Raw genomic sequence first — 26,229 nt, forward strand, 5'->3', positions numbered from 1 at the left:
GCATTCCCTTTAGAATAGGCTCTCTTCAATCTCTTCTTTTTACTCAGTCTCACCACCACCCACCAGCAAATCCGCTCATATCAGACCTGTTCAGATCAATGCTGCCCATTTGGACTTTCAACAACAATACTCTATCCCCTCTATCTCACACACACACAGGTCTTTCCTATCATCATCTTCATCACATTTCCATAACATGTTACTTCACATTCCTCCTCATTGAATTGATTTCTGTACAATTGTGTGTGTGAAAAAAAAAAGAAAGAAAAAATGACCCTTAAGGGTGGCACGAGCCAAGCTTGCGCCGCGTGCAAATACCAGAGGAGGAAGTGCACTTCAGACTGCCCACTCGCGCCATATTTCCCACCTGACCAACCTAAAATGTTCCAAAATGCACACAGACTCTTTGGTGTAAGCAACATATTGAAAATACTAAAGCATATCGATCCGAGCCAGAAGTTGGAGGCCATGAGGTCCATCATATGCCAAGCCAACATTCGTGATAGGTTCCCGGTCCACGGATGCTGGGGGATAATCTGTCAACTCCATTACCAAATTCGACAAACTGAAGAAGAACTTCAAGCTGTTCACACACAGCTCGTGCTCTATCGGCAACACCAGCAAGACATGTCGTCGACGATGAATAATGATTCTACGTCACAGCTGCAACTAGGGATGGCACCACCGAGTAATGTACTTCCGCTTTTCCATCAAGATGCTCCTCAGCCTTACAATGTCGGGTCTGCGTTACCTGTTGCAGCATCACAATTTTCGTACTCAAATGCCAATAATGTTGCATACAATTCGGGATTTATCGACACTAAGGACAACAATGCAGGCAATAATGCTTTCTGGATTCAACATCCGTATGGCAATGGAAACAATAGCAATAACAATCAGCTTACAATGCAATCTCAAATGGCTGCTTCACAGTCACTAACTGTCCAACAAGAAGCTGCTCAAGATTATGATGAGATGCATCCGTTCTTTGATACTATTGATGACAGACAATCATATATTGATTCCAAGGAGGCATACGAGTCGAGGTACGTTTACGATAATCACTTCTTTATTATATAGAAGATTAAGAATTTTAATAAGAAAAAGTAATTACTATATCTCTAATATTGCAGCTCGGAATCATCACTGAAAGATACGACACAGTCCATAGAGCACGTTGCACAGAATGAATTGAAGAGTGCCGCTGCATGCTTCAGTCTGACAAGCGTCGATCAAATAGCCTAAGAAAAGTAAGGAGAAGAGTTGCAGAGTGGATTAACTTCCATTTGATTCCAACTTCTTTTTTTCCTGATTCATTTCATGCGTTCCACAGTTTTGAATTTTATTCTATTTCTTCTGTTTTATGGTAACATTTTATTATTAGTTCCATAATTAATTACATGCTTTGTGATAACATCTCTGTTTCACAAATGAAAAAGAAAATGTGAACTCTATAGAAATCTAGAATTTAAATGTAAGTCTGAAGATTAATGTGTTACACTGTTACACAGTATGATATAAATGTCTGAATTCATTTTCACAGCCTATTTTACAATGCCGAAATTATTGGTGCTTCTTTCAGCTTATACTGAAAATGTTAAACATTAATCACCTATAAAGAATTCTGCTTCATAAATGTTATTGTGATTAAATACATATTGCATCAGAAAGCAACAATATGTGATTAAACGATAGTAACTATTAATGAGTAGCCAATAATAATGTTTTACTGGAGATTTACTGTGCTCCCTAATAGTTGGTTCAGCAGTCATATATTAAATAGGTATAATAGATTGTATTGGAATGGATACTACAACCTCTACCGTATGTTGAACGAGCCAATCGTTTGGTCTGGTTCAACCTGTCAAGGTGTATCTGGGAGTTGAAGTGAAGTCGATTACCCCCAACTCCTGAAATGTCGAATAAATCATGTAAAGAATGGAAGAGAGATCATATATGGTGATGACCACATTTGGGATCATTTTGAATTGAGTTGGTATTGTTAGTAAAGTCTTTAGATCTAGTGCAGGAAATTCAGAATGTACTTCAGAAGCTTCTTTTATTAGAATGTGTGATATAGAGCATTTCGGCATCATGGACTCGCGCATTCCTAATTAGGTCCAAGAGCTTTTGGTCTTTGAAACCCCAACCATACCCACAGCTACAACTGGAAGCATATTCTAAACCAGACCCTTCTTAAGACACCATATTGGTGACGGTCTTCATACAGGCATTTTGTTTTGACTATTGTTTACCTCAAGGTCCTTTAATTGACCTTATACATCCTAGCCTCATCCATTCCTCCTCCTCATCCGTTCAATCTAAGGTTAGCGATCTCATCATCAATTCTGAATGATAAATTCCTTTTGATCTGTCAAATTTGATTCCTCACCTCTAGTCTCTTCTGCTGGCCATTTCTATACACAATGACATTGCTGACAAAGTATCACGGATCCTTTCTCCCTCAGCTACATTCTCCTTATCACACACCTTGCATCCCCCGTAACCACCTTCTCCTACCTTCAGATGGCATAAACTTATATAGTTCAAGAACAACATCCCAAAACATAACTTTCCAAATAAAATAAAATAAAAACCCAAAGCGTAGCTTCTTGCTTTGGATGTCAGCTAGGAACAGAATACATACTCTAGACAGATTTTCCTTCACAATCCTAATCATTGCTGTCCCGTCTTGGTGCCAATGAATCCTCACTCCCTTTGTTTTTTCAATGCTCATTCTCATCTTTTATATGGAACCACGTTCAGTTCCTATGTTGTTTCCACATTACTACCATGGATTCACATTTACTCTTGAATTGGTGCTAAAGCTTCAGCACTATGTCAACAAAATGGCCCTTGCTTCTTGTGTTTATTTCATATGGGCTAGGAGAAATAATAGGGTGTCTGAGAACCAAGTCTCTAATCCTTCTGTCACCCTCTTAAAAGTCAAGAACTCTATTAGATGTATACTTCCGGGGCTTAAATTCTCTAATACTGCTCCCAACAGAAGGTAGCTGAAGAATGGAACATTCCTTCCTCGTGTTTTCCCTCTAATGCACCCTTGTCTCATCTTGTTTCCTAATGTCTGTTGACCTCCTCTAGGTTGTTTTGCTGTATCTGGTTATGCTCTCATTGGTCTGCTTCCTTGGTTAGATGGAGCTTCAGTAATTGCTCTATCCTGTTGATTTTTTGGGTAACTGCTGTAGTGATTTTCTTTTTCTTTTTTTCCTAATTAACTGCTGTAGTGATTTTGAAGGCATGTAAGCAGCTTTATGGTTAATAATCGGAGAGACTAAGCACTACAAACCCTAAACTGTAATTTTTAAAAATTATTCAATTCCTTCGAAAAATTTCATTGTTATATATAATATTGCACCTGGAGTTAATTGTACAGTTTTTATTACTGTTTGATCAGTTCCAAGGTTTGGCATAATTTTTCCCTTATGCTTATTATTATTAAGGATTTCCCTTGGCACAATGATAAGGTTTCTCCATTGTAACCTGGAGGTCACTGGTTCGAAACAAGGAAACAGCCTCTCCACATGCTGTGCTATGTACATCTAACCCTCCCCAAACCCCACAATGGCAGAGCCTCGTGCACTAGGTTTGCCCTTTATTGTTAGGAATCAAAATAGATCTATTATTATTTTTATTTTTTTTATAGATAATGGGATTTCATGTCCCAACTAGGTATTTTTGGCAATTGAATTTACATATAAAAATAAATAAATAAATAAATAAAACTAAAAAGAATTAAGAGTTAAATTAAATTTTATCGGATCTAGGTATATCAAGAAACCAATTTCACCTTATCTCACAATTAACTAATTGACACCTATATCTAATTTATACAAGATTGTAATGAGGTGTACTGAATTTGTTCCACTGCATGTCTTCCACATTACTATGCTTTTTCATATTACAAGTTTTTCTGTAGTTATCATATGATTCATACATCTTATGGTTCACCCCAAAGAGGAAAAAAATAATAATTTGATGTCTTGTTAAAAATGGAATTAAATTTTACATTAATAGCATTTATAATGTAAATATTTTCTTTTTTCCTCTTCTTTTTTTAGCAACTGTGTAAAGTTTATTATACAGTAACATTTTTAAAGTTTGTGAAATATATATTAAGCCTAAGAAAACCATGCTGTAGTGTTCTTTTCACTTGGGCAATTTTATCAGTTGGCGAAGCTCAAGAATAAAGTAAATAGCAAAAATTATCTAGAAAGAAGCAATGGATTTTTATTAAAATTACTTGGATGCTAATTCACGATGACATACAGAATTCTCAAGCTACGTAACTTTAAAGTGAGAGAAGCATTATCATATCCCCAAGGACAAAAATACATTTATTCAAAGATATAGAGTGGTTTCACCTAACACCAAGTTATTACAGCTATACAAGTTAACAAGATCAAATTTCCTATATAGTGGGTTGAGAGAATCAACTATTTACACTCACTGCAGAAATGTCATAGAAGCCTGGTGTTGTATGAACCACAATAAGAGCACTTGTGATAGAGCCAATGAAATGAAGCAGTTCCTCTTTTTTCACAGTCATTGCATAATATGACCTGAAAATCATTCCATAGTTGAACAAATGCATTTCATAACATTGCAGAAGAGAAAAGATAAATAAAGTATGACCAATAGGACCAAAGAAAATAATCAACCTGAGTCTGGCCAGAATAATCGTCTGGAATTTTCTCTTCAGCCAATAATGCATCTAACATTCCAAAGTACACCTGAAAATACACCATTAGCATATTCAATTCAAAGACTCCCATAATCTACAATAGAGGCAATTTAAATTGCCTTGGCAACTGAATAAACTAATATGGAAATTAATTTTGAGGTTACTAGGCCTGACCATAAATTAACTCTCAGCATAATGAAGACCAATTCTTTTCCCTTTCTTTCTTTACCATCTTCTTTATAGGAGTTCTTTCTTTACATACAGCATCAAGTTTGTCAACCATATGGGGAGCACATTTTGCACAATGCGCTAAAACAGAAACTTCAAAGAGAGGTGCAAAAGAAAATTTCAAGTATTACTTGTTTAGCAAGCCCAAAAAATAATAATAATAATAAAGAGAGAGATTTTGAACTTCATATCTTCAGCTAACAAAACAATCTAGTCCAAACAAGTAAAAATTCTTTAGGTAATTCCTTATTCAACTACCTCTCATTTTGTCTAATTTTGACACCTAGGCCCATTTAGTTGATGATCCAATCATATATAGAAGATGAACAAGGAAGCTCATGTAAGTAATTGTAACATGTGTAGATATTATATCCACAATTACAGTTATTACTTTATGCAAAGTCCAAGGAAACATTGGGAAGTGTGTTGTATCTTGAGGTATCCCAAAGGAATGGTAGAATATTCAAGCTGTCTAGTTCACTTGATGTTACAGGCAACTTCGATGTAGACCAAGTTGGAGATATATTGGATCAGGATCCTAAGTTAAAATTCTCTAAGTAATCCTAAGTTGAATTCATGAGGAGTTGATATGTGGAGTTTTTATTCAATTTATGGTCTGCAAGTTTGCCACATCATACAAACAATAAGATACTTCAAAACAACATTGTATCCGTGGAACACCGTTAACAAAATGGTAGAACTTTTCAAACACCTAATTATCTCTCTACTTTCTTTCTATCCTAGGGTTTTTCTTGTGAAGAAAGAGAGAGCTTGCTGGGAATTTTGTCTCAAATTCCTAGTTTAATTAGGTTTCTATTTTAGAGTTGTATTTTATTAGGTGATTTCGTGTAAGGATAGTCTTAGGCTACAAGGAATTGTAATCCTTGTCCAACAAGGAATTGGGTTTGGAAACCTACAAATTAGGTAACCTAGGTTATGGTTGAGCCTTGTGAGAATGAGAGAGATGTAATCTCATGAGGGAGTTGATGGGTAGAGGTAGTTGGTGGGTTGGATAGAGTAAGAAAAACACCATGGCACTGGTAGCGAGGAGATAAGCCCATGGAGTGGACATGGTGAAAAGGCATATATGTTGTGTTGGTGCTTTATTGTTGTAATATCTTAACGAATCATAGTAGAGTCTTTTTTCATCCGTGGATGTAGACCGATTTTGGCCAAACCACATAATATCTTGTGTTTGTGTGTGATTGCTTTACTAGTTTTCACTGGATCTCGATATTCGCGCCTTTTCGCTTCCCCAACAAATTGGTATCTGAGTTGAAGGTGAAGAAGATTTAGAAAACACATGGAGTCTCAACAAGTGCTACAACAGGTTTCAGTTGCAGGTAGAGTCAATTGGCTTGGTTGGTTGCCATGGTCAGAAAATCGTGATGGATTACATGGCATAGAGCTTGAGTAATCAAGGTGGAGCCTTGGAGGTTTGACTCATCGAGCAACCATGATCAATGCCGTGAAAAGCATGATTGGCTAGACGAAATTTGAGCCAAGATGGAGATTGTTGGGAATTTTGTCTCAAACTCCTACTTTTAATTAGGTTTCTATTTTAGAGACATATTTTAATAAGTAATTTCTTGTAAGGCAAGTCTTAGGCTCCAAGGAATTGTAATCCTTGTCCAATAAGGAATTGGGTTTAGAACCGTATTAATAGGTACCTAGGTTATGGTTGAGACTTATAAGATTGAGAGAGATGTAGTCTCATGAAGGAGTTGATAGGTAGAGATAGTTTGTGGGTTGGATAGAGTAGGAAAAACATTGGTAGCACTCGTAGCAAAGAGATAGGCTCGTGGAGTGGTCCATGGTGAGAAGGCATATATGTGGTGTTGGTACCCTATTGTTGTAATCTTTCTATGGATTATAGTGGAATCTCTTCTCATTTGTGGATGTAGACCGGTTTTGGCCGATCCTCGTTATATCTTGTGTTTGTGTGTGATTGCTTTATTTTTATAAGGGAGATCCATTAAAAAAACGAGGAATTGCCCCCAACAAATAGGTATTAGAACCGAAGGTAAAAAAAATTCAGAAAACACAAGGAGTCTTAACGAGTGCTGCAACAGGTTTCAGTTGCGGGTGGATTTAATCAGTTTGGTTGGTCATGATTGTTAGAAAATCATGATAGGTTACATAACATGGAGCTTGAGTAGTCAAGGTGGAGCCTTGGAGGTTTGATTGATCGAGCAGCCATGATCAATACCGTAGGAAGAGTGATTGGCTGGATGGAATTTAAGCCACATTGAAGATTGTCGGGAATTTTGTCTCAAATTCCTAGTTTAATTAGGTTTCCATTTTAGAGTTGTATTTTATTAGGTAATTTCTTGTAAGGCAAGTCTTAGGCTCCAAGGAATTGTAATCCTTGTCCAACAAGGAATTGGGTTTGGAACCCTATAAATAGGTACCTAAGTTATGGCTAATACTTATGAGATTGAGAGAGATGTAATCTCGTGAGGGAGTTGATGGGCAAAAGATAGTTTGTGGGTTAGATTGAGTAGGAAAAACACCGATGGCACTGGTAGGCTCGTGGAGTGGTACATGCCTTTTCACCATGTACCTGGTGTTGATACTCTATTATTATAATATCTCTATGAATCATAGTGAAATCTCTTCTTATCTGTGGATGTAGACTGGTTTTGGCCGAACCATGTTATATCTTGTGTTTTGTGTCTTGTGTTTGTGTGTGATTGCTTTGTTGGCTTTCATTGGATCTCGATATTCACGCGTTTCCAATTCCCCAATAGAGCCCAGTTAGAATAAATATGTCAGGAAAGCCTAGCATTCTTTGGCGCACAAAGGGACACAAGAAGGAAGATGTAAATACAGAAAAGAAGGATAGATGTAAGAAAGAGAAAAATGTAGAATTGGGAATGGGGTTCAGCAGTTCGCAAATGGCGTCGTTCAATCTTCCCTTCAAAATGGCGCCGTATTGGAATATTATTTGAAGTGTTTGACATGGAGATTTCAACCCGGAGATCAGCATAAAATAACACGTGTCATTGCCTCATAAACTCAACTTTGGATAACTTAAGAGGATCCTGATCTCAGTTGCATAGATGGTCAATTTTCAGATATCTCCTTAATCTAGACTAATCTGATATAATTCTAATTACATCTACAAGAGCACTTATCACTGGTATTTGACATGGTGTGTGACACTTGTCTTAATTGCTAGAGTACAAGGTCATTCTCCATTACTAGTTACACTTTTAATAGGTTGTTGATCTCAAATGTAAGGCAGAGCATGCAACTACTACATGAAATTGGTTTGTCTAGTATAATCCTCAAACACATCAGAACTTCACAAATAATTTGAAGGCTCACTTTCATCCATGTAGAAAATAAAACAACAACAAAATCACTTCTCAAAGTAATTTTAAAGAATTCAGATCTGAAAGCCTGTCTGGAAATTGTAATCAGGTTTACCTAACTGCAAAACAAGCTTCCTATGCTTATCTAAGCTTATTGTGAAAATCCAAAACTGGGTGTAATTTCAGGTAGAAACAAGCTATTAATAAAAAAACTTATTTTTTTGGAAAATCTTCTAAAATTTTGATTATTCTTAAGATGCGCTAATAGGAAAGAACATTAGAATTTTCATCCAAAAATTATTAGCAAGTTTTAAAAATTAAGAAAGGCAGCAAAATGACAATTCAAAATTCACTTGTAGTACAAAAATTTGAACATGTTGAAGAATGCTTCAACCAATGCAGGACAACCATGAGAAACTGTACGTTTTTTATTCTAAAGGCATATGTTGGGTGCAATTGTTGCTGATAATATAGGTTTGCAATATATAATTATATAGTCAAAGCAGAGCTTCTGACTTATATATGTTTGTAACATAAACAATAAAAGAAGTGTCAAAGAGAGGTGTATCATATAAAATATCTTGTAACTGACCTGCATGTCCCCAAGTGACTTGCTACAAATTGGGCAGGTATAGTGGGTATAAGTATAGTCCTAGCAGCAGCGGAGAGTGTTAGTAAAGTACATTGAAGGTCTGTATAATCTCTGGGGAAAAAATGAGCTTTGTATGAGTCAAGTACCTGAAAACATGCCGAGTGCATCAAATGACCACATGCAAGGGCCTTAACTGGAGAGCTTGATGTGAAGATGTATTCGTGGCAGATTGGGCAGTTGTCCTCAAAGCACTTCTCACGGCATGTATGCACTGCAAGAGACCGTGACATGCAAGCATTGCAATTCATACAATGAAAATAGTCAATGCCCAATCCTTTCCCAACTCGGCACAGGTTACAGTAAGGGCAGTGATAAATTTCCCTGTTCAACACCCTTTTTTTTAGAGAACTCCATTGGATGAAAAGTCCAACTTCGAGATATCAAGATGAGATATGGAAGGGAACACAATATTAATCTAGATAAAAACCATTCTTTTAATATACAAAAGGCGATGGAGAGTGAGAGTGAGAGAGAGAGAAACATAAAAGTAAAAGCATAAAAAATAAATGAAGGTTAGAAGAATTTGACGCATTATGGTACCATGGTGTAGAGACTTAAAAAAAAATAAAAATAAAAATAGTACCAGAGACCATTTATTAGTGCAATTGTGGAAGCTGGGGCTGCGAAATGCAGGTTTGAGTCTGAGCCTAAGAGAAACGACTTTGCAAACAATTCGTTTGCAATATGTCTGTGCTGGTTCAATCGTTACCCAGCTCAGCCTAATAACTCAATGAAGGTTAGAAGAAATTGAGGCATTATAGTGAAAGCTGGGGCTGGGAGCATTGAGAAGTCTGAGCCTGAGGGAACTACTTTGTGAACATTTTTGTTGGCAATATGTCTACGATGGCTCAAATTCAGCTCGGCCCAATAATTCGCTAATTACCAATAGATGGTATACCTAATGCCAAAGGTTAATTCAGCAGTCAGCACTCAATTTACCCCTCTTATCATCCCACATCGGCTGGACTAGCACTGTTTAACTGCCTTGTTAGTCATGGTGGTGGAAACATGGAAAGAAATATGATTGCCACATAGCTAAATCACCATGATGTCCTACCATGTTCTTCTAAAGCAATATCTTGCAGAAAGAAAGAATCAATCTTATATGTTCACACTATTTAACACCGGCAATCAGGTGATGGGCAAAACAAATTTTGAAAAATGGATTCACCAATTGACAACAAACACACAAGAAAGAAAATCAAATCAACACTCATTCAGTTTAGTATTTATATATATAATGCATCTATGTTCCTCTGTAGGAAAACAAGTTTTCAAAAATGGATTCATCAACTGACAACAAACACACACAAAAAAAAAAAAATCAACACCCTGTTCAGTTTAGTACGTTATATATATATATATTATTATATAATGCATCTTTGGGCCTCCGTAGGGCTTTCAACAAAAGTTGTCTCACTTAAAATCACTGCTATGATATTCTCCAACACATAACATAAGAGACACAACTACGTGAGAGTGACTGAGCATTTTATGTTTCAATCACAAGTGTGGTTCTTCATAGATTATCATATATTATTGCGAATCGAGTTTTAAAACAAGGGGCTCAATTGAATACGTGAAGATTGGTCAACCACAACACCTACACATCAAAGGATTGGAAGACTAGTCATTGGATATCAAATCACAGAATGGAGAAGCGGATGGTGTGAGGAGAGGATATGTTGATGAGCGAACTGTGCCTTGAGACTCGAGTGGAGAGCTTGGTGGATCAGTTTGTGTCGAGTTAACTAGGGGTTCCAAGGTTTTGGAACAGTTAACCTAGTTGTTCTTGTATTGGATTTGGTTTGCCTCGACTAGGTTCCGTGGTTTTTCCCCATTGGGGTTTTCCAGTCAAAAATCGTGTCTTCGTGTATGGCTGCACAGTTTGGTGATTTTCACTCCCTATATTTAACTGATTCATGTTAGTGCATCTTAAATATAATTATTAGAGCTTAAGAATCATTATTGTTAGTTAAAATTAGACAAGACCTATTCACCCCCCTCTAGATCTATATTGAGCATAGCCTACTCTGATGTATCAGAGCCTCGGTCACGGTCCTACAATCTAACAATTGGTATCAGAGCATATTGATGGTAGATCCATCAGAGGAAAAGGTCAGCTTGCATAAAGGCTTTTATGTAATAGAGAATGTTTCGAACTGTTTATATAGTAAATGGCCAGCCACTATCAACATTAGATAGAAAACAAACCTTGTTAATTCTAAAATAGAATACGATGTCATAGGTATATAATAGAAATATCATTCTAATCCTGCTTTTAGATCCTCAGCAGTGACTGATGCTAAGTAAAATTTCAAGCTTATCTCCAGGAAATTAAGCTTTCATCATGACATATTTTACAATGTAAACAAGAAAAATAAATTACATCCTTTCAGGAGAAGGATATAGTAATTTCCATATGGATCTTCAAGAGTGACTAATGCTAAGTAAGAATTTCAAGCTTGCAGATCAAAAATAAAGTAAGTCGTTCTGGGAACATCACCTCTCATCATCAAACAGTTTGCAGATCCGGCAATAGTATCTTGCCATGGATAAATCATGACAAGAAGCAGTGGAACATGTGGGACCAACTGGCTGAATTGTCAAGCATTTCATGCACATCATCTTGGTGGTTGCTTTCCTGCATGCATATTGTAAACAACAATAAAGATGTGAAGAAGATGAGCAAAAAATCCAAAGTACATGGATAGAAGCAGAACTTAGATCATGCCTACCTATCCATAGAATGATCAGCCACGTCATCATGGCAATATCTGCACGTATAAAGCTGGTTGCAACAGGCAGCAACAAGCTTACAGTTCCTCTTGTAGTGTTTGCAGCCAAAACTAGATTTAAGAGGGCCCCGATATGATGGACACTGACCTGGAACTTCTTCCTTATTACTTGAGACAGTAACTTCAGAATGAGACTTTTGCTGTCTAACAATCCAACGGCTGAAAACATCATGGTATCTTCAGTCAAATTCCATAAAGCGTGCGACATACATATAGGCATTGTACAAAAGAAGAAAGAAAATCAAGGTGTTGTGCATCAAGATGTCTACTAACAACATAGTAGGCTTTGTAGCACTGATGATATACAGGAAGAAAATGGGGATTCATAATCAAACATGCTTGATCAAGAAAAGGAAGCAAAGAAGCAACAGGATATGGAATGTGAAGGAAAGGTCCTAAGGCCTCTCCCCTACTCATTTTAGATTTGGACAGTTCAGGTGCATTTGGGAGTCAGTCTAGCAAAATATATATATACTATTTTACACCTTACTTCTAGACTAATTTTAGCTCCTTGTTGCAACCTATTAAAACTACTTCTTGGACAATCGACTTTTTAACTGTTTCTTGGACAGTTGATTCATTGATCTTATAAATCCAATAATCTTTAATTGGGGAAAATAAAATTTTGAAAATAATAAATGGGTTGATAGATAGGATCATCCAATTAAATCATGAGGACATTCAAAAGAATGTCACCAGTTGTGTTGTCAATGGACTGTCTTACAGTACCTTAAATTTCCTCTTGACGTAAAAAGTAAAGAAAAAAAAAGATTAAAATTCTTATTACCAACCTCATTAGCAGGTTCTGGATTATGTATGATCTCTTTTGAGGATCTAAAGTAGTGTCACGGGATACTCTTCTAATTGCAGCCTCCAGTTCTTCTTGGTTGAGTGAGAGAAGGTGTTCCTGGTTCCTGAAGTTTTTACTGACTTGCACAAGCTTATCCGGTTTACTAACTTGATCAGTGGCATCTTCTATTTCATTAGATCTCTTCTTGCCAACCTCACCAGAAAATACTGTATAATCTGAACATTTGTAATTATTTTGGTTTCCATTGAGAGTCTTCTCTTTGTCATCCACGCTAAGATTTCCATGCAGCTCAGTAAAAGAACTGGGAGAACCTTTTCGTGGAAATTTGACGCCATTGTCCCGGAGAATCCCTCCTTGACCATTAAAATTTTCTTTTGGCAGATACTTTAAGATAACTTCCAGTGGATCTGCAATCCATGAAGGAGGGATATTTGACTCTTCTTCCACCTTAACTATATCATATTCATACCTCTTCATACCTTCCCACCATTCTCCTAACCATTCATGAAACATTGTATTTTTGGTGGCCTTGCGCCATAAGGACATTATGGCATTCTGTTCTTCTGGTGAAAGAGATTCCATGAGCCAGGGTATCATTTCTTGCAGAACTTCTGCTCTTGTTCTTCCAAGAATGCTTCCTATTATTTTTTCTTGCTCATCAAGGGAGAAGCATTCTCTGAATAGAGGCCAAAGTTCAATTTCTTCACGATGGACATGCTCACAAAGTATATTATGCATAGATTTGCACATACTATGGAGCTCTACACACAGACTACAGAACTTTAGCATCTTTTTATCCCATTTATCCACATCAATAATAGAATCTGAAACATGCAATTTAGAGATCTCATCTAGGATGAGGGAAATTTTATTGAAGTGTTCAACTTCCAATTTATGGTCAATGGAATAGGAGTGGCTAATGTTTTGGGCTTTTCCCTTTGCCTCTAGAGCTGGAAAGGCAATCTCATCCTCAGAATCACTATGAATTTGATATAAAGATCGCACAAGATTGAAGCGCCGATGGAAATCCACATACAACCCAGCATTTTCAGCCAGCTTAGCTGAAACAAAGACGAGGTATTCCAAATCTTTCTTGAGAGCTTTGTGGAAGAAAAATATGTGGTCCATTGGCTTAGGTTCAAGAGTAAAGATGGAATTAACACCACTGTTGTCAGCTGGAAATTTAGGATATGGTGACAATTTCTTTAACGTTCTAGGAAGGAGTATATGCAAATTGATCCCACTAGAGTATGATGTGTCATATTGATCAGTGGTGTTGGATCCAGAAGATGAAGAATTAAACATGCAGTTTTTCCCCTGGACATCTGACTTTGGCTCCAATGAACCAGGGTTAGGTTTGCTGCAGGATTGCATACCCAACTGTAAGCAAGAAACTCCCGAATCCTCCTTGATATGTTCAGACAGAAATGAGGTTCTGCTATTGAACATTTTCTGCAAATCTCTTCTGAATTTTTCAGTGGATGTTTTACCTGAATAACCAATGCGTACCCACTCATACAAAAGAGATGCCAAATAACGATTGACTAAGGGACCCCCTTGCTTTATGCAATACAATATGGACTTCGATTCATCCTCGGTTAAATGAGCTGAAAACCAGGTGATCGCACACTTCAGCAAACCAAGGGGCATCATGAGAAGGCTTGTGTACAGTAGCCACCGCTGCATTTCATGGCTGCAGTTCTTGCTAAAAATAGGGAAAACCTGATATAAAGTAGAAAAATATGAGATAATAATAAAGGTAGACTGTCGGTGAGAAAACTCTTTTAGGCAAGTGGAAGTACAATTAGAACCTAAATCTTAAGGGAATATAGGTATTATTGATTGATTAAATGTAATATCAAGTGTAACCAGTCAAGGCTAACTTCTTCATATGTTTTCACCTCCTCTTGCTTTGATATTAACAGTAACGAAAATAATAATGTACCTCTGTTTCTAGAAAAACCATTTGTTTGCTAATCCCCATAAAAAATAACTCCAGTTCCCCACACAGTTTCTCCATGAAGTTGAATGTAGGTATCCCATTTTGAACCTTAGAGTAAAGCAACCTCTGTAAACTTTCAATTTGACTTTCAACTGGGAATTGTTCAAAAGAGGGAGATGGGCAGACTTTGACAAGTTCATTTGACATGGGGTAAAAGATTTTATCCAGTGCATTCCTGCAAATTACAAGCAATTTTTGAGAAATATAATAAATCAAAAGATTAAGGCCATTACTCAGTGTGGTGCATGGGAGCAGTACAGACCTAATCTTTGGAATTATTTGTTTTCCTCAGACTCAAACATGCGTTCTCACGATTCATAGCCTGAGCTTTAACCACAATACCAAGCAATGGCCACCTAAGTGAGGAGTGATAAAATGGACCTATTTTAATAAGATCTTCCACTTGATACGTTGATCGAGCAGGAAGATCTCTGCTAAGTGGAGAACAACAACAATCATGGTGATTACCTATAGAAGATGAGGACATCTGCAAAAAATTTTAACTGGATGACTACTGAAGGTAAAGTTGAAATATTGTTTGAGCTTCTTATTTGATATAGCTCTTCCAAATTTCTTTTCAAATCTTTTCTGATAGCACCATGCCAAAGATGAAGACCATCAACAGGATTGCGTCTAACAGTTGTCTGGATAGAAGATTCTTTCCTCCACTGCCATTTGTCCAAACAGACGCTCCTAGATGTGTACGCATCGAATATATCTTTCAAATTTGCGGGACCATCAGGACATTGAACTCCTTTTCCAGTATTAGTGAAGGCCCCAAATGAAGGCTGATTTTTGTTATCAATCCAGGAAATCACCACCTTCAAGATAGAGTTGCACTAATTAAATCAGGATGCCACTGTATAGTAGAGTGAGAAATTTTGATAATGAAAAATTGAATGTGAAAATAGGTCAGTGTCTACCTCTTGCAATAGTTTTTCCTTAGGTACAACTTCTTTTAAACAATGCAAAGCATTTATTTGTTCATCTGGAGAAAGAAAAGAAGCCATCCATGGCAAAAAATCTTCCAATAGTGTTACGGGAACATTACACATGAACTGCCAAACAAGTGACGCCTGTTCTTTAGGAGAGAATTGCTGCATTAGCAAAGGAAAAACCTGCAGCAGTATATCCAAAATATGTACCAAAATCAGAATACATGGTGTGGAATATAGTACTTAAAAAAAGGGCAAACCCAGTTCAAAAGGCTCCCGCCATTGCAGGGTCTGGGGAGGTTCAAATGTACACATCCTTACCTCCACACGTGGAGAGGCCGCTTCCTTGTTTCAAACCCGTGACCTCCAGGTCACAATATTAAGAAACAAATTTATACAATTAATGAAAGCATACTAACTAATGAACTAGAGTTGAAATTTCCTACTGAAATCTTCATTAAAATATGCCAATTTACCTAAAACATATTTTGGCCTCCATCAAATTCAGATATTGAACACAATTTGATCCTCAATTTTCAATCTATTTAGCTGACATTGCAATTTAATAAGAGAGTAAAGGGATAAAATAGCACTTAAACTGATAAACAAAAATGAACCACAAGAAGCAGCCCAAATCTCTGTGTGCGCGCGCGCGCGCACGTGTGTGGTTTTATAATATTTCTTTGATGTTTCTTTATGCGAATCGGGTTCAGAAAATTCAACGAGAGGTATCTCAAGCAGGTGGTATTTGTTTAAAAATCATGTGCAAGTCCTATAAATATCAAACATAATCCAGTTCAGATACCTACCTATTCTTTTTGAATAATAAGATTACAGGTAAGTGGAGAGTTTAGATTCACTTTTGAGTGGTTATGGAGCAAATGCTTTATAAATAATTGTAACTCACTCAGTTGTCAATAGTCTGAAGAACTTCGAACTTATTGGAATTTCCTTGTAACACTTTTTCTTGCTTCTCTGAATCATGCAAAAAGGTCTCTAAAGTCCAAACGTAAAGAGTTTTGAGGTACCAATAAGCATTATTGTCATTATCATTTTTTGTTCACTCAACTCAGACATTCATCCTTCAAAGTGCTCATCAAAGTCCCTGAATGTACACATTTTGAGTACCTCTACTTGTTCAGCCTCTAACATTTCGACCACGAAGTGCCATCACAGGTTCAAGAATTATGGTACAGGAAGACCTCTGTTGAGAGGTTGTCCGCTTTCTTCTTCTCTTTCTTGCTTTTCTGTTGAGGCATTTTTTTCGTGCGATAATTACTTCGACCATGTATTAAGAGTAGCATCTTCAAGTGGAACAATCTGCGAGACTTTTTGTCTTTGTGCAATAACAAGAAGTTTCTAGAACTAATGTTTCTTTCAGATCAATAAAGGATGTCTATCTTTCCTTATCTTCTCAGGACTCTATGCCCTAAAATTATAGATTCATCTTCTTGTGTATCGTTTTTTACCAAGTTTCCATAGTATCTCCTTCTCTACTGAAGGTATATAGACTTCTAAATTTGTGTATCTTTCCTCATCTTCTCAGGACTCTATGCCCTAAAATTATAGATTCATCTTCTTGTGTATCGTTTTTTACCAAGTTTCCATAGTATCTCCTTCTCTACTAAAGGTATATAGACTTCTAAATTACTCCAAGGACAAAATGGTTCTCGAGGAACGGTACTTAGAATTTTGGGTAAATTACATTCATACCCCCTCAAGTTAGGCCTAATTATAGGTAGATAGCAACTTTGAAAAAACCTACACTCAAACTCCTTGTTAGCAATTGTCTCTTAAGAGCAGCAACTTTTTGGGCAAATTTCAGGCCTACTAGTTAGGCCTATTTGTCAAAGTGAAACAATTATGGTCATAATGGCCTGAATATCATTTTCTTATACCCTTTAGATTATACTATTATTTTATTCACAAAAAATCTCATCAGCAAAATGACCTAACTACCCCTCATCTCTCTCTCTTTCTCTCTCTCTTTCTCTAGCACTCCGCCACCTTCTACACTATCTTGGCCACCCTTTTCCTCATAATCTTTTTCTTCCACCTCCTCCTCCCCTCCTCTCATCCTCTTCATACTCTTCCTCCACCTCCTCTACCTCCAATTCTTTGTCATCATACTCTGCCATAGCACCTTGACACACCAATTCACCGTCCGCAGATCCGAACCCAAGAATCTATCCTTTCCTATGCATTCTGTCTCCACAATTGTGGAGTTGAGATAAAATTTGGCACGTGAGAAGGAAGAGGCAAGGACGGGAAGGTGGTTGAGGCAGTAAGGGGGTTGAAAGCGGCATTGCAGATACATGACAATGTGTCTGTGGCGACCATGGAGGAGAGAGAACCTATGGCGTATGGTTTGTTGAGGAAGGAGTGGACAGAGTGCTTGGAGGAGGTAAGATGGATTACTCTCTCGTTTGGTTACCGAGAAAACTGAGGAAAATAAAAATTTTGAAGATTTATTGCATTATCTGTTTTTTAATTAGGCTAAGCAAAACAATTGTACACCACCATATTTTTTTTGCAAACTGAAACAATGAAAAATGAAGGTAAAGGTTAACTGCCAAGTAGGAAACTGAGAAAAAGAGAAGAAAATTTTGAGAGAAATGCTTGAAGATTTATAATTTCTATCGTTTTGTTTAAACATGGAATGACTGAACATAATTTGAATAAATTAATATACTTTGAATCAATTACTTTGTGAACTCAATGAATTAAAAATTTGATGTTTCATTTTTCCTTTCCTCAAGTGACCCAAAGTCGATATGATGAAAAATGTTTTATATACAGGAAGAGAGAATTTAGGACTTGGGGCTGGTAAAATAAAGGAGAACTTGCGGAGTACGTAAATATGTATGAATAAATAATAAGATGTAATACAATAATATTTATTTTTTAATATAAATATTTTTTTCATAATATAATCATTCAATTTGTTTTAATAAATTGTATATTTATTTTTTCAAATAAATATTATATAATATTTAATTGTATATCTTTTTGATGGGTATCTGTACATACATAATTTGCAAATTTAGAGATTTTAAAGTTCATAACTTAATTTAATTTTAATATGCATATTAATGTTTTATATAATACATAATTATATATTTAATGTAAAAAATGTAGATTGAATTAGTTATATTTGACATATTATATATATATATATATATATATATATATATATATATATATATATATTTAATAGAATTTACAATACATATAATTTACATTTTGGAATTTTTAAAAAATTTTGATATTAATTTGCTAATGTGGTAAAATTAATTCGTAAATTTGAGACCCCATCCATATGGGACAAAGGCAAGGATGATAATGATGAAAGAGAGAGAGAGAGAGAGAGTATTCCAAATTTATGTAAAATGTAAAAAGGGTTTATTTGTCCATATATGAAAAATCTCGTTGGGTAAATTGGTCATTTCAATTGATAAAGTAAACCAAGAGTTGTAGCCTAGTTGTACTTCCTCACTTTCTATAGTAGAAGGTCGAGGGTTCAAGTCCCTATAGGGGCAAAAAGTAGGCGTGCGAGTTTCTTGCCAAGGTAAAAAATAAAAAAGTGATAAATGAAATTTCACAAGGTGTCAACTAATTGGGCCAATAGCTAGTTGACGGTAGGGGAGTGATAGAAGTCAGGCCCCAAACCTCGGGGTCTCAATTAGGTTTTTGCAAACTTGCCATCTACCTGTAATTTATTCAAACCTTAGGAGGTGTTGGTGTAATTGCTCCTAAAATTTTTTATTAAACTTTAGAGAAGAAGAGAAGATTTAGGCTTATCACCTATTATTTTTATGATGCAGCAGCAAGGAGATTGAGAGACCAATTGCCTAGGAGACTACTGCTACTTGTTCAGTGACCAATTTGGTCTAATCCTGGTCATAGGCACCATATTTAGTAGCTCCTGCAGATAGAATCCAATATTCCAATCAAATTTTATCAGTTTTGGAGGATCCTGTGGAAAGCTGCATGGAACTACTTTACATTGACCTTGATTTGGTTAGTTTGGGGTAAAAAGTATTTCTTATTAAAAGATAGCTATTATAGGTAATGTAAAACTAGCAGTTCCATTCTGGTTTTCAATCTCAACAAAGTCTATAAAGGACTCTTTGTTTTACTTTTACTCTAAGAATCCAAAGGGTAGTCTCATTATCTACACCAAGATGTTGCACTCTTAGTAGCAGACTAGGAAGTGTAGTGAAAATCCATTGCATACTTCCAAACTTTCTTAACATCATTTCCAGAGAGTGCAATAGAGTAAAAGATTTCATAATAATGACATATCAAAAAGTGATGACTGTCCGGGTAAGTAATAAAAGATTTATCAAATCATCAAGCTTAGAGAGTGCAGCAGAGTAGAGTAATTGAACAACGGGAAAACAGATGGATACCTGTTCTTCCTCTTTAACCATATGCTGGCAAATGGTCGTCTGGATGGTGCTGATGCAAATTACAAGTTCTTGAAATGTCCCGGAGATATTTTCATCTTCCTTCACTAAAGCATTCAGGTAATTAAACAAAGATTCAAAGAGGTAATCTATGCTTTCATGTTCAAGCGAATATGTATTCGCCACATTCTTTATGCGTACGTCAAGTGCCAGAAAGATAACCTGCCAATAAAATTTAAATGGACTTATGGAACCAAAAATTTGCTTATAGACTACAAATAGTCATCATCTAATGAATTATTTAGAATTAAAGTGATTAATAAGGAACAAAGATCAGCTTTCTTGGTACTACAAACCATTTATTGTTTTTCCCTTCTAATTTGATTTAGTCCCTGTTGATGCCTTGCAGTTTTCTGACTATCTGAGAGTACTCTAAGAAGTAGGCCCAACTTACTTTGATAAGTTGTTGAATGAGAATCACATTAGAAGCATAGCTTTAGAAGAATAAGGTAACTGTTGGAAGATGTTATGTTTGGAGAATATCATTATAGGAGTGATTTAAGCCCTTAAATCACTCCTTGACAGAATATTGATATGAGTGAACCATGGGAGTGATTTTTGGAATCTTTCCTATATCATATTTATCACATGTTTGTATTCTTTCACCTATAAATAGAGGTGATCATTGTATACAAAGATTAAGAGAGAATATTATAAAAGTGATGTAGCCCTTTGGGCTCTTTGGGCTGTGGATGTAGGCCGTAGAGGCTGAATGATGGAATATCTTTGTGTTCTTCTTGTTTCATTTCTCTCTTCACTTATATTTTATTAATTACAACAGTAACCCTAGTGAGAAAGATGAAAATAAGAAATGCTTTAAGACCTGATGGCATTCGTCTCGAATCTTGGAGAAGTTTAGGTGATAATCGTGATTCTTGGCCAACAAAAATTTTTAATAATATAATAATAACTAAAAGGATTTCTAACGGATGGCATAAAAGTATTTCAGTTCTGGGATCTTCAAAGTTGTTCAAATTATCGTGGAATTAGATTAATAAGTCATATGGTGAAACTCTAAGAAAGCAATTAAACAATGCCTAAGGCAAGAAGAAACAGCGTAAGAGAATCAATCTAGATTAATGTTCGGGACGAAAATAATGGAAGCTAATTACTTGTTGAAAAGATTAATAGAAATATATATGAGGTTCGTTGTTTGGTTTGGCAGTAAAACATTGAGCATCAATGCCACTAGCGCGAGTTCGAGATTTAGAGCTATGAAATATCAAAGGTTATGTTTGTCTCTAAAACCTAAATTAAGTAAAAATAAAACTGAATATATGGAGTGTAACATTAGTAAATCTATAAAAACAAATGAGGATAAGTAAAGATTGAGAAACAAGGGGTACAAAAAAATGAACAGTTTTGATATTTAGGCTTAATTATTCATAATGAAGGAGAAATTGGGATGATGCAAATCATAGGATCAAGGCAGGATGGGCTAAATGGAGGAGTGCATCTAGTATATTGTGTGATCAGCGTATTCCCATAAGATTGAAAGGGAAGTTCTATGGGACAGCTATTAGACCACCCGTACTTTTGGGATAGAATGTTGGGCAGCTAGGAAACGACAAATGCATAAAGTAAGTGTGGCGAAATGCAAATATTAAGATGGATATGCAGTAATACTAGAAATGATAGAATAAGAAATGATCATATATGTGAGATGGTTGGAGTAGCACCAATTGAGGATAAAATGAGAGAAAATTGGTTAAAAGATTTGGACATGTGCAAATAAGGCCTTTATGTGCGCCAGTTATTCATAATGAAGGAGAAATTGGAGATGATGTAAATCATAGAATCAAGACAGGATGGGCTAAATGGAGGAGTGCATCTAGTATATTGTGTGATCAGCGTATTCCCATAACATTGAAAGGGAAGTTCTATAGGACAGCTATTAGACCACCCGTACTTTTGGGATAGAATGGTGGGCAGCTAGGAAACAACATAAGCATAAAGTAAGTGTGGCGAAATGTGAATATTAGGATGGATATGCTGTAATACTAGAAAGGATAGAATAAGAAATGATCACATCTGTGGGATGGTTGGAGTAGCACCAATTGGGGATAAAATGAGAGAAAACTAGTTACAAGATTTGGATATGTGCAAATAAGGCCTTTATGTATGCCAGTTACGAAGAGTGACATAATCCACATTGAGGGTAATACTAGGTGAAGAGGAAGGCCAAAGTTAACGTGAGTTGAGTTAGTAAGGAAGGATATGGTAACAGGTGGATTGACTAGGGACATGGTCTTAGATAGAGCGGAATGAAAACAAGAATTCATGTAGCCAACCCTAAATAGTTGGGAAAAGGCTTTGGTGGTTGTTGTTGTAGGTATGTCTGGAGTACTCCCTCCCCAAAACCTTTTTATGGCGAGACCAGAAAACGTAATCTCTCTAATTCAAGTATAGAGAGAGAATGAATGAATGGTTTTTAGAAATTTTGAAAAAGCCTAAGATAAAGTCCCTAGAGATTTGATGTGGTGGGTTTTAAATAATTAAGGAGACAGAAACATTGATATTCTAGAAGATATGTATGATGAAACAGTGACCATAATGAGAATAACTTTAGGAGAAACAAGTGAATCTCCAATTATTGTAGGTTTACATCAAGGATCAAAGCCCATTTCATTTTGCCTTTGTTATGGTCCTATGGATGTACTAACAAAACTCATTCGGGCCACAACATCACACTTTGGAACTGAATTCTAATCCTAGCCTGAGATTGCTCAAGAGGAAAGGTGTAGTCCATCCTTTCCTCGTCTATCTTTTACACTTTCTAGGTGTATCCATGTTTAGACCAAGTCATACACTCCTCCAACACTCGAAAAAGTGCTAGAAACAATATATATGTGCTAATATTTTTCTTCCATAAAGCATATTTTATATATGGCAATAAGGGTGTGTGACATGACAACTCTCTTTCGTACGGAATCACGGATAAAGTTGTAAAATAAAGAGAGACAATAATGATGTAGGATTAGGACAAGAAAAAGAAACATGTATATGATACTTGTTGAGCTTCACTTTTCTAAGTTTCAATTTTTAATATAAAAATTTCAATAATTGATCAAAATTGTGTATTTATCCCATATAATGCATGTAGAAATAAAAAGTTTTCCATTTATTTGCCATGTCATCACCATGTCCATCTCCTACTTTTCCAGAATTTTCCATGAAAGTTTGTCTGTTATGTACCATGTTTGTATGCATACTACATGGTTCCACATGGTAGCAATAAAATTAAAAAAATTAAATACTACAATTGAAATTCTTGAAGCAAAGGAATTCACAAACACATTCTAGACTTTGATGTCCCCACATTTTAAGAAGAAATCACTGGGAAGAATAAATTTAAATACGCTAATGAGGATTTTCATATATGGAATCGAAGAGAGATGGAGAGGCAATTTTCTCCATTCAACTCGAAATAAAAAAGGCATCAATTTCTCATTAATTACAAATACGTTAGTTACAAAATAATTGGAGCAGACACTAAGCATCCTAGGTGTTTTTAGCTACTAAAATATACACAAATCAGGGCTCTAGCATTGATTGATGACATTTTTACAAATTTCATTGAATCCAATTTTTTGTAACAAAATACCGGGGTACCAAGCTCTTATACCACTTCATATTTTCCAACCCTGGATATTTTGTTGCTCGACTAAAAGCTCACAAATAATGAGATTTAAAATAAATCATCAGCAAAAATGATGCACAAGCTAGACATATACAGTAATATTTAACTTGATTTAACAAAACCAGCCTGGATCGACAAACAAGAAGATAACAATTCATTATATACCACAGACAGATCAATTGGAACACAACGCATAGAATTGACAATAATAACCAGGCCTACAGTACCTGTTTTCCAGCTCAATGTCATCGGAGTGTTGAATCAGTCCAACTCCCCGCTTTCTTACTCATCCTTTGTCCTGACTCCTGAACCCTGAAACAATACCTTCTTCTATCCCTTAGAGTTCCTCCCCTCTCTCCCTCACATCTCTACAAATTCTATGAACCCTCGTAGACATCTCTCGTACACTCTCATAAGCCCAATAAAAACTTCATGCACAAAAATTCATGAAGGACCAAGTAAATCCCAATAAAAACTTTCACCAAAGATAATCCCCATAAATAAACCTAACTAGTACAAGAATTTGAGACAAGTAATCAGAAATTTCCAACGGATAAAATTCCATCAAACTCAAATCAATTTAATTCTCTTCCATTCGACAGTGTTTCTAAGGCGAGTGTGTGTGTATGTATATATATATATATATGCTAGAAGACAATCCATAGGGGCAATCTAATGCAAAAGTCAACTTAGGTAAACATTCCACAAATAATTGCTCTAACACTGACATTGATATTTCTTATAAACCTCATTAATTGTGCCATAAATCAAAATCTTGGTATATAACAAAATAATTCAACCACCAAGAAAATCAAGGATTAAAATTCCAATTTAGTCCATACCAAAGAGCACAAGCTAAAAAATTAAAGCTTAAAACAGAAAATGGAGATTCAAGTAAATTTCACCTCATCCTCTGCAGCGCAATGATAATTATACACAAGCTTCAAGAACTCAAACCGCCGGCGGAGGTCCACGATCAGTTCGCCACCATGGGACCCACTTGCCGCTACCGCTAGCGCTGCTGCCAAGCTTCTGAGCTCTGCCAGTTCCTCTCGCAGAGCCTTATGGAAAAGAATGAGAAAGAGAATCGGAGCGTCAACGAGTTGGAAGCCGGAGAGAGGCCCCGCCTCCGGAGGCGGCGGCGGGGCCAGTTCCTCCTCCTCCGCCTCCGTCGGCGCGCATTCCGGTTCGACGCCGCCCATTCCTCGACGCACTGCCACCAGCAGCCACCATCAACGGCGGAGAACCAAAAGGGAAGTTTCGGCATCGAAGCGGCAAAGGGCATTTAACGACTCTGTTTGTACCGAGACCTCTCTGTTCTTCAGTGGTGTCTCATCGCAATTTTTTAAGTTCAAATGTTTTAAAATAATTTTTTTGAGTCTAATATTTTTAAATAATTTTTTTTAAGTTCAATTTTTAAAAATATTTCGATTTGGAGCTTTCTTGCCACCTAGGCTGATTGGGACGTTATACCTAACCGTCAGTTGGCGCGAAGCTTTGGTGTTCCCTCTGAGGAAAGGATTCTTATTGGCTGTGTGTAACAGCTGCATACCCACCCATACACACTTCAACCCTCATTCAAATCGGATGTGGGACAAGTTTCACTTGTAACATTCTCCCTCATCCGAATTCACGCAACGCTCTCGTTGCGGTTGGATCACCCTTCTTACCCAGAGGCAGACCCAGACGCCTTCCAGACCGGACCCTGACACTGAATTAAGGACTGAGTCTGGCTCTAATACCAACTATAACGGATAGACGCTTGCCCATTTACCCAAAAACTCGAACTATTGGGTAGTACTGCATACCCACCTATTTATACACACTTCAACCCCTATCCAAATTCGATGTGAGGCAAGTTTTAACACTTTGGTACTTAGGGTTTGTTCCCAATTGAATAGACCAATGGTTAGAGACCACGTTGGCAGAAGGTTATTATATGGCTCCCAGACTATCCATTAGTCTCGTGTCAATCACCATTTGACACGTAAATAATTATATCAAAAATATGTAAAAAAAAATAATAATAATTTTCGTGTACATTTTTAATAGTGATTAATTGAAACCTTTAACCCTAAAACTATCTAAAAAAATTTCTTCCGCGTGAGGATTGTAAAGAGGATAGAAGATGTCCCACATGTGAAAAAACCTGTCTCAAGCGTTTTTGCAACACGTGGGTACTACATCTTTCTCAATTTTTACATGATACAATTCAAATATTTGTGTAAATTTAAAATTTGTTTGGTTCAATTTTATTATATAATTGTTGAGAGTTACAACAAAGAAAAAATAATGTTTAGATAACTCAAAATGATGTCTATCAAGCACTAGCTACAGAATTTTTTAATTATTTATTTCAAATTTTCTAAGAACAGAAAATTGTTATCAATAAATTGAATCATACTAAAGACTTTGGCCAAGATGCAAAATTCAAATTGAGAATTATACTAACTGAGGTATAATACTGTAATACATTAAAGAGTTGAGCCATAATACTATAATAACCTATTTCAAATAATTGTTCCTTTCTTTGAAAAATTATAAATAGTTAAGTACAAAATATCAAATAATTTAATTTTATATTACATAGTACTATGACACTAGCACATACTCCCTAGTATGTAGTACCAAAAGACTGCACTAATTAAAATCAAATATTATCTTTATTAGATGAA

At 36.1% G+C, this 26,229-nt stretch overlaps 2 protein-coding genes across 5 annotated transcripts; one reads left to right on the forward strand and one right to left on the reverse strand.

The window, feature by feature from the left end:
- The first annotated feature begins 270 nt into the window (after positions 1 to 270).
- LOC132285217 (LOB domain-containing protein 27-like) lies at positions 271 to 1,267 on the forward strand. The gene is made up of 2 exons (XM_059787385.1): positions 271 to 1,046; positions 1,134 to 1,267. Exons 1-2 carry the CDS (start codon positions 271 to 273, stop codon positions 1,243 to 1,245), a joined length of 888 nt encoding a protein of 295 aa, XP_059643368.1. The 3' UTR covers positions 1,246 to 1,267.
- LOC132285214 (zinc finger protein BRUTUS-like At1g74770) lies at positions 611 to 24,897 on the reverse strand. Of its 4 annotated transcripts, none has more exons than XM_059787382.1 (13): positions 24,460 to 24,897; positions 19,858 to 20,076; positions 15,434 to 15,628; positions 14,979 to 15,331; positions 14,454 to 14,685; positions 12,489 to 14,230; positions 11,638 to 11,856; positions 11,406 to 11,543; positions 8,986 to 9,220; positions 8,840 to 8,899; positions 4,680 to 4,751; positions 4,469 to 4,580; positions 611 to 751 (listed from the first exon to the last, which is right to left on the reverse strand). In XM_059787382.1, exons 1-12 carry the CDS (start codon positions 24,754 to 24,756, stop codon positions 4,479 to 4,481), a joined length of 3,864 nt encoding a protein of 1,287 aa, XP_059643365.1. In that variant the 5' UTR covers positions 24,757 to 24,897; the 3' UTR covers positions 611 to 751; positions 4,469 to 4,478. The 4 variants fall into 4 exon arrangements, 3 of the variants coding, with proteins under 3 accessions (XP_059643365.1, XP_059643364.1, XP_059643366.1); XR_009472476.1 differs by lacking the exon at positions 611 to 751 and adding an exon at positions 4,877 to 5,023 and having other exon boundaries at positions 4,515 to 4,580; XM_059787381.1 differs by lacking the exon at positions 611 to 751 and having other exon boundaries at positions 4,333 to 4,580.
- Positions 24,898 to 26,229: the final 1,332 nt, after the last annotated feature.

This window comes from Cornus florida, unplaced genomic scaffold (assembly GCF_030987335.1).
Source record: "Cornus florida cultivar Cherokee Brave unplaced genomic scaffold, ASM3098733v1 CherokeeBrave_3.0.0_Hap2_Chr11, whole genome shotgun sequence".
NCBI lineage: Eukaryota > Viridiplantae > Streptophyta > Magnoliopsida > Cornales > Cornaceae > Cornus > Cornus florida.

Coding starts and splice junctions, on each gene's coding strand:
- LOC132285217 (XM_059787385.1), top strand. CDS start 271: ATGACCCTTAAGGGTGGCACGAGCCAAGCTTGCGCCGCGTGCAAATAC. Junction 1,047..1,133: donor AAGGAGGCATACGAGTCGAG/GTACGTTTACGA, acceptor CTAATATTGCAG/CTCGGAATCATCACTGAAAG.
- LOC132285214 (XM_059787382.1), bottom strand. CDS start 24,756: ATGGGCGGCGTCGAACCGGAATGCGCGCCGACGGAGGCGGAGGAGGAG. Junction 20,077..24,459: donor ATTGCGCTGCAGAGGATGAG/GTGAAATTTACT, acceptor TTTTATTGGCAG/GTTATCTTTCTGGCACTTGA. Junction 9,221..11,405: donor AAACTGTTTGATGATGAGAG/GTGATGTTCCCA, acceptor GGTGTTGAACAG/GGAAATTTATCACTGCCCTT.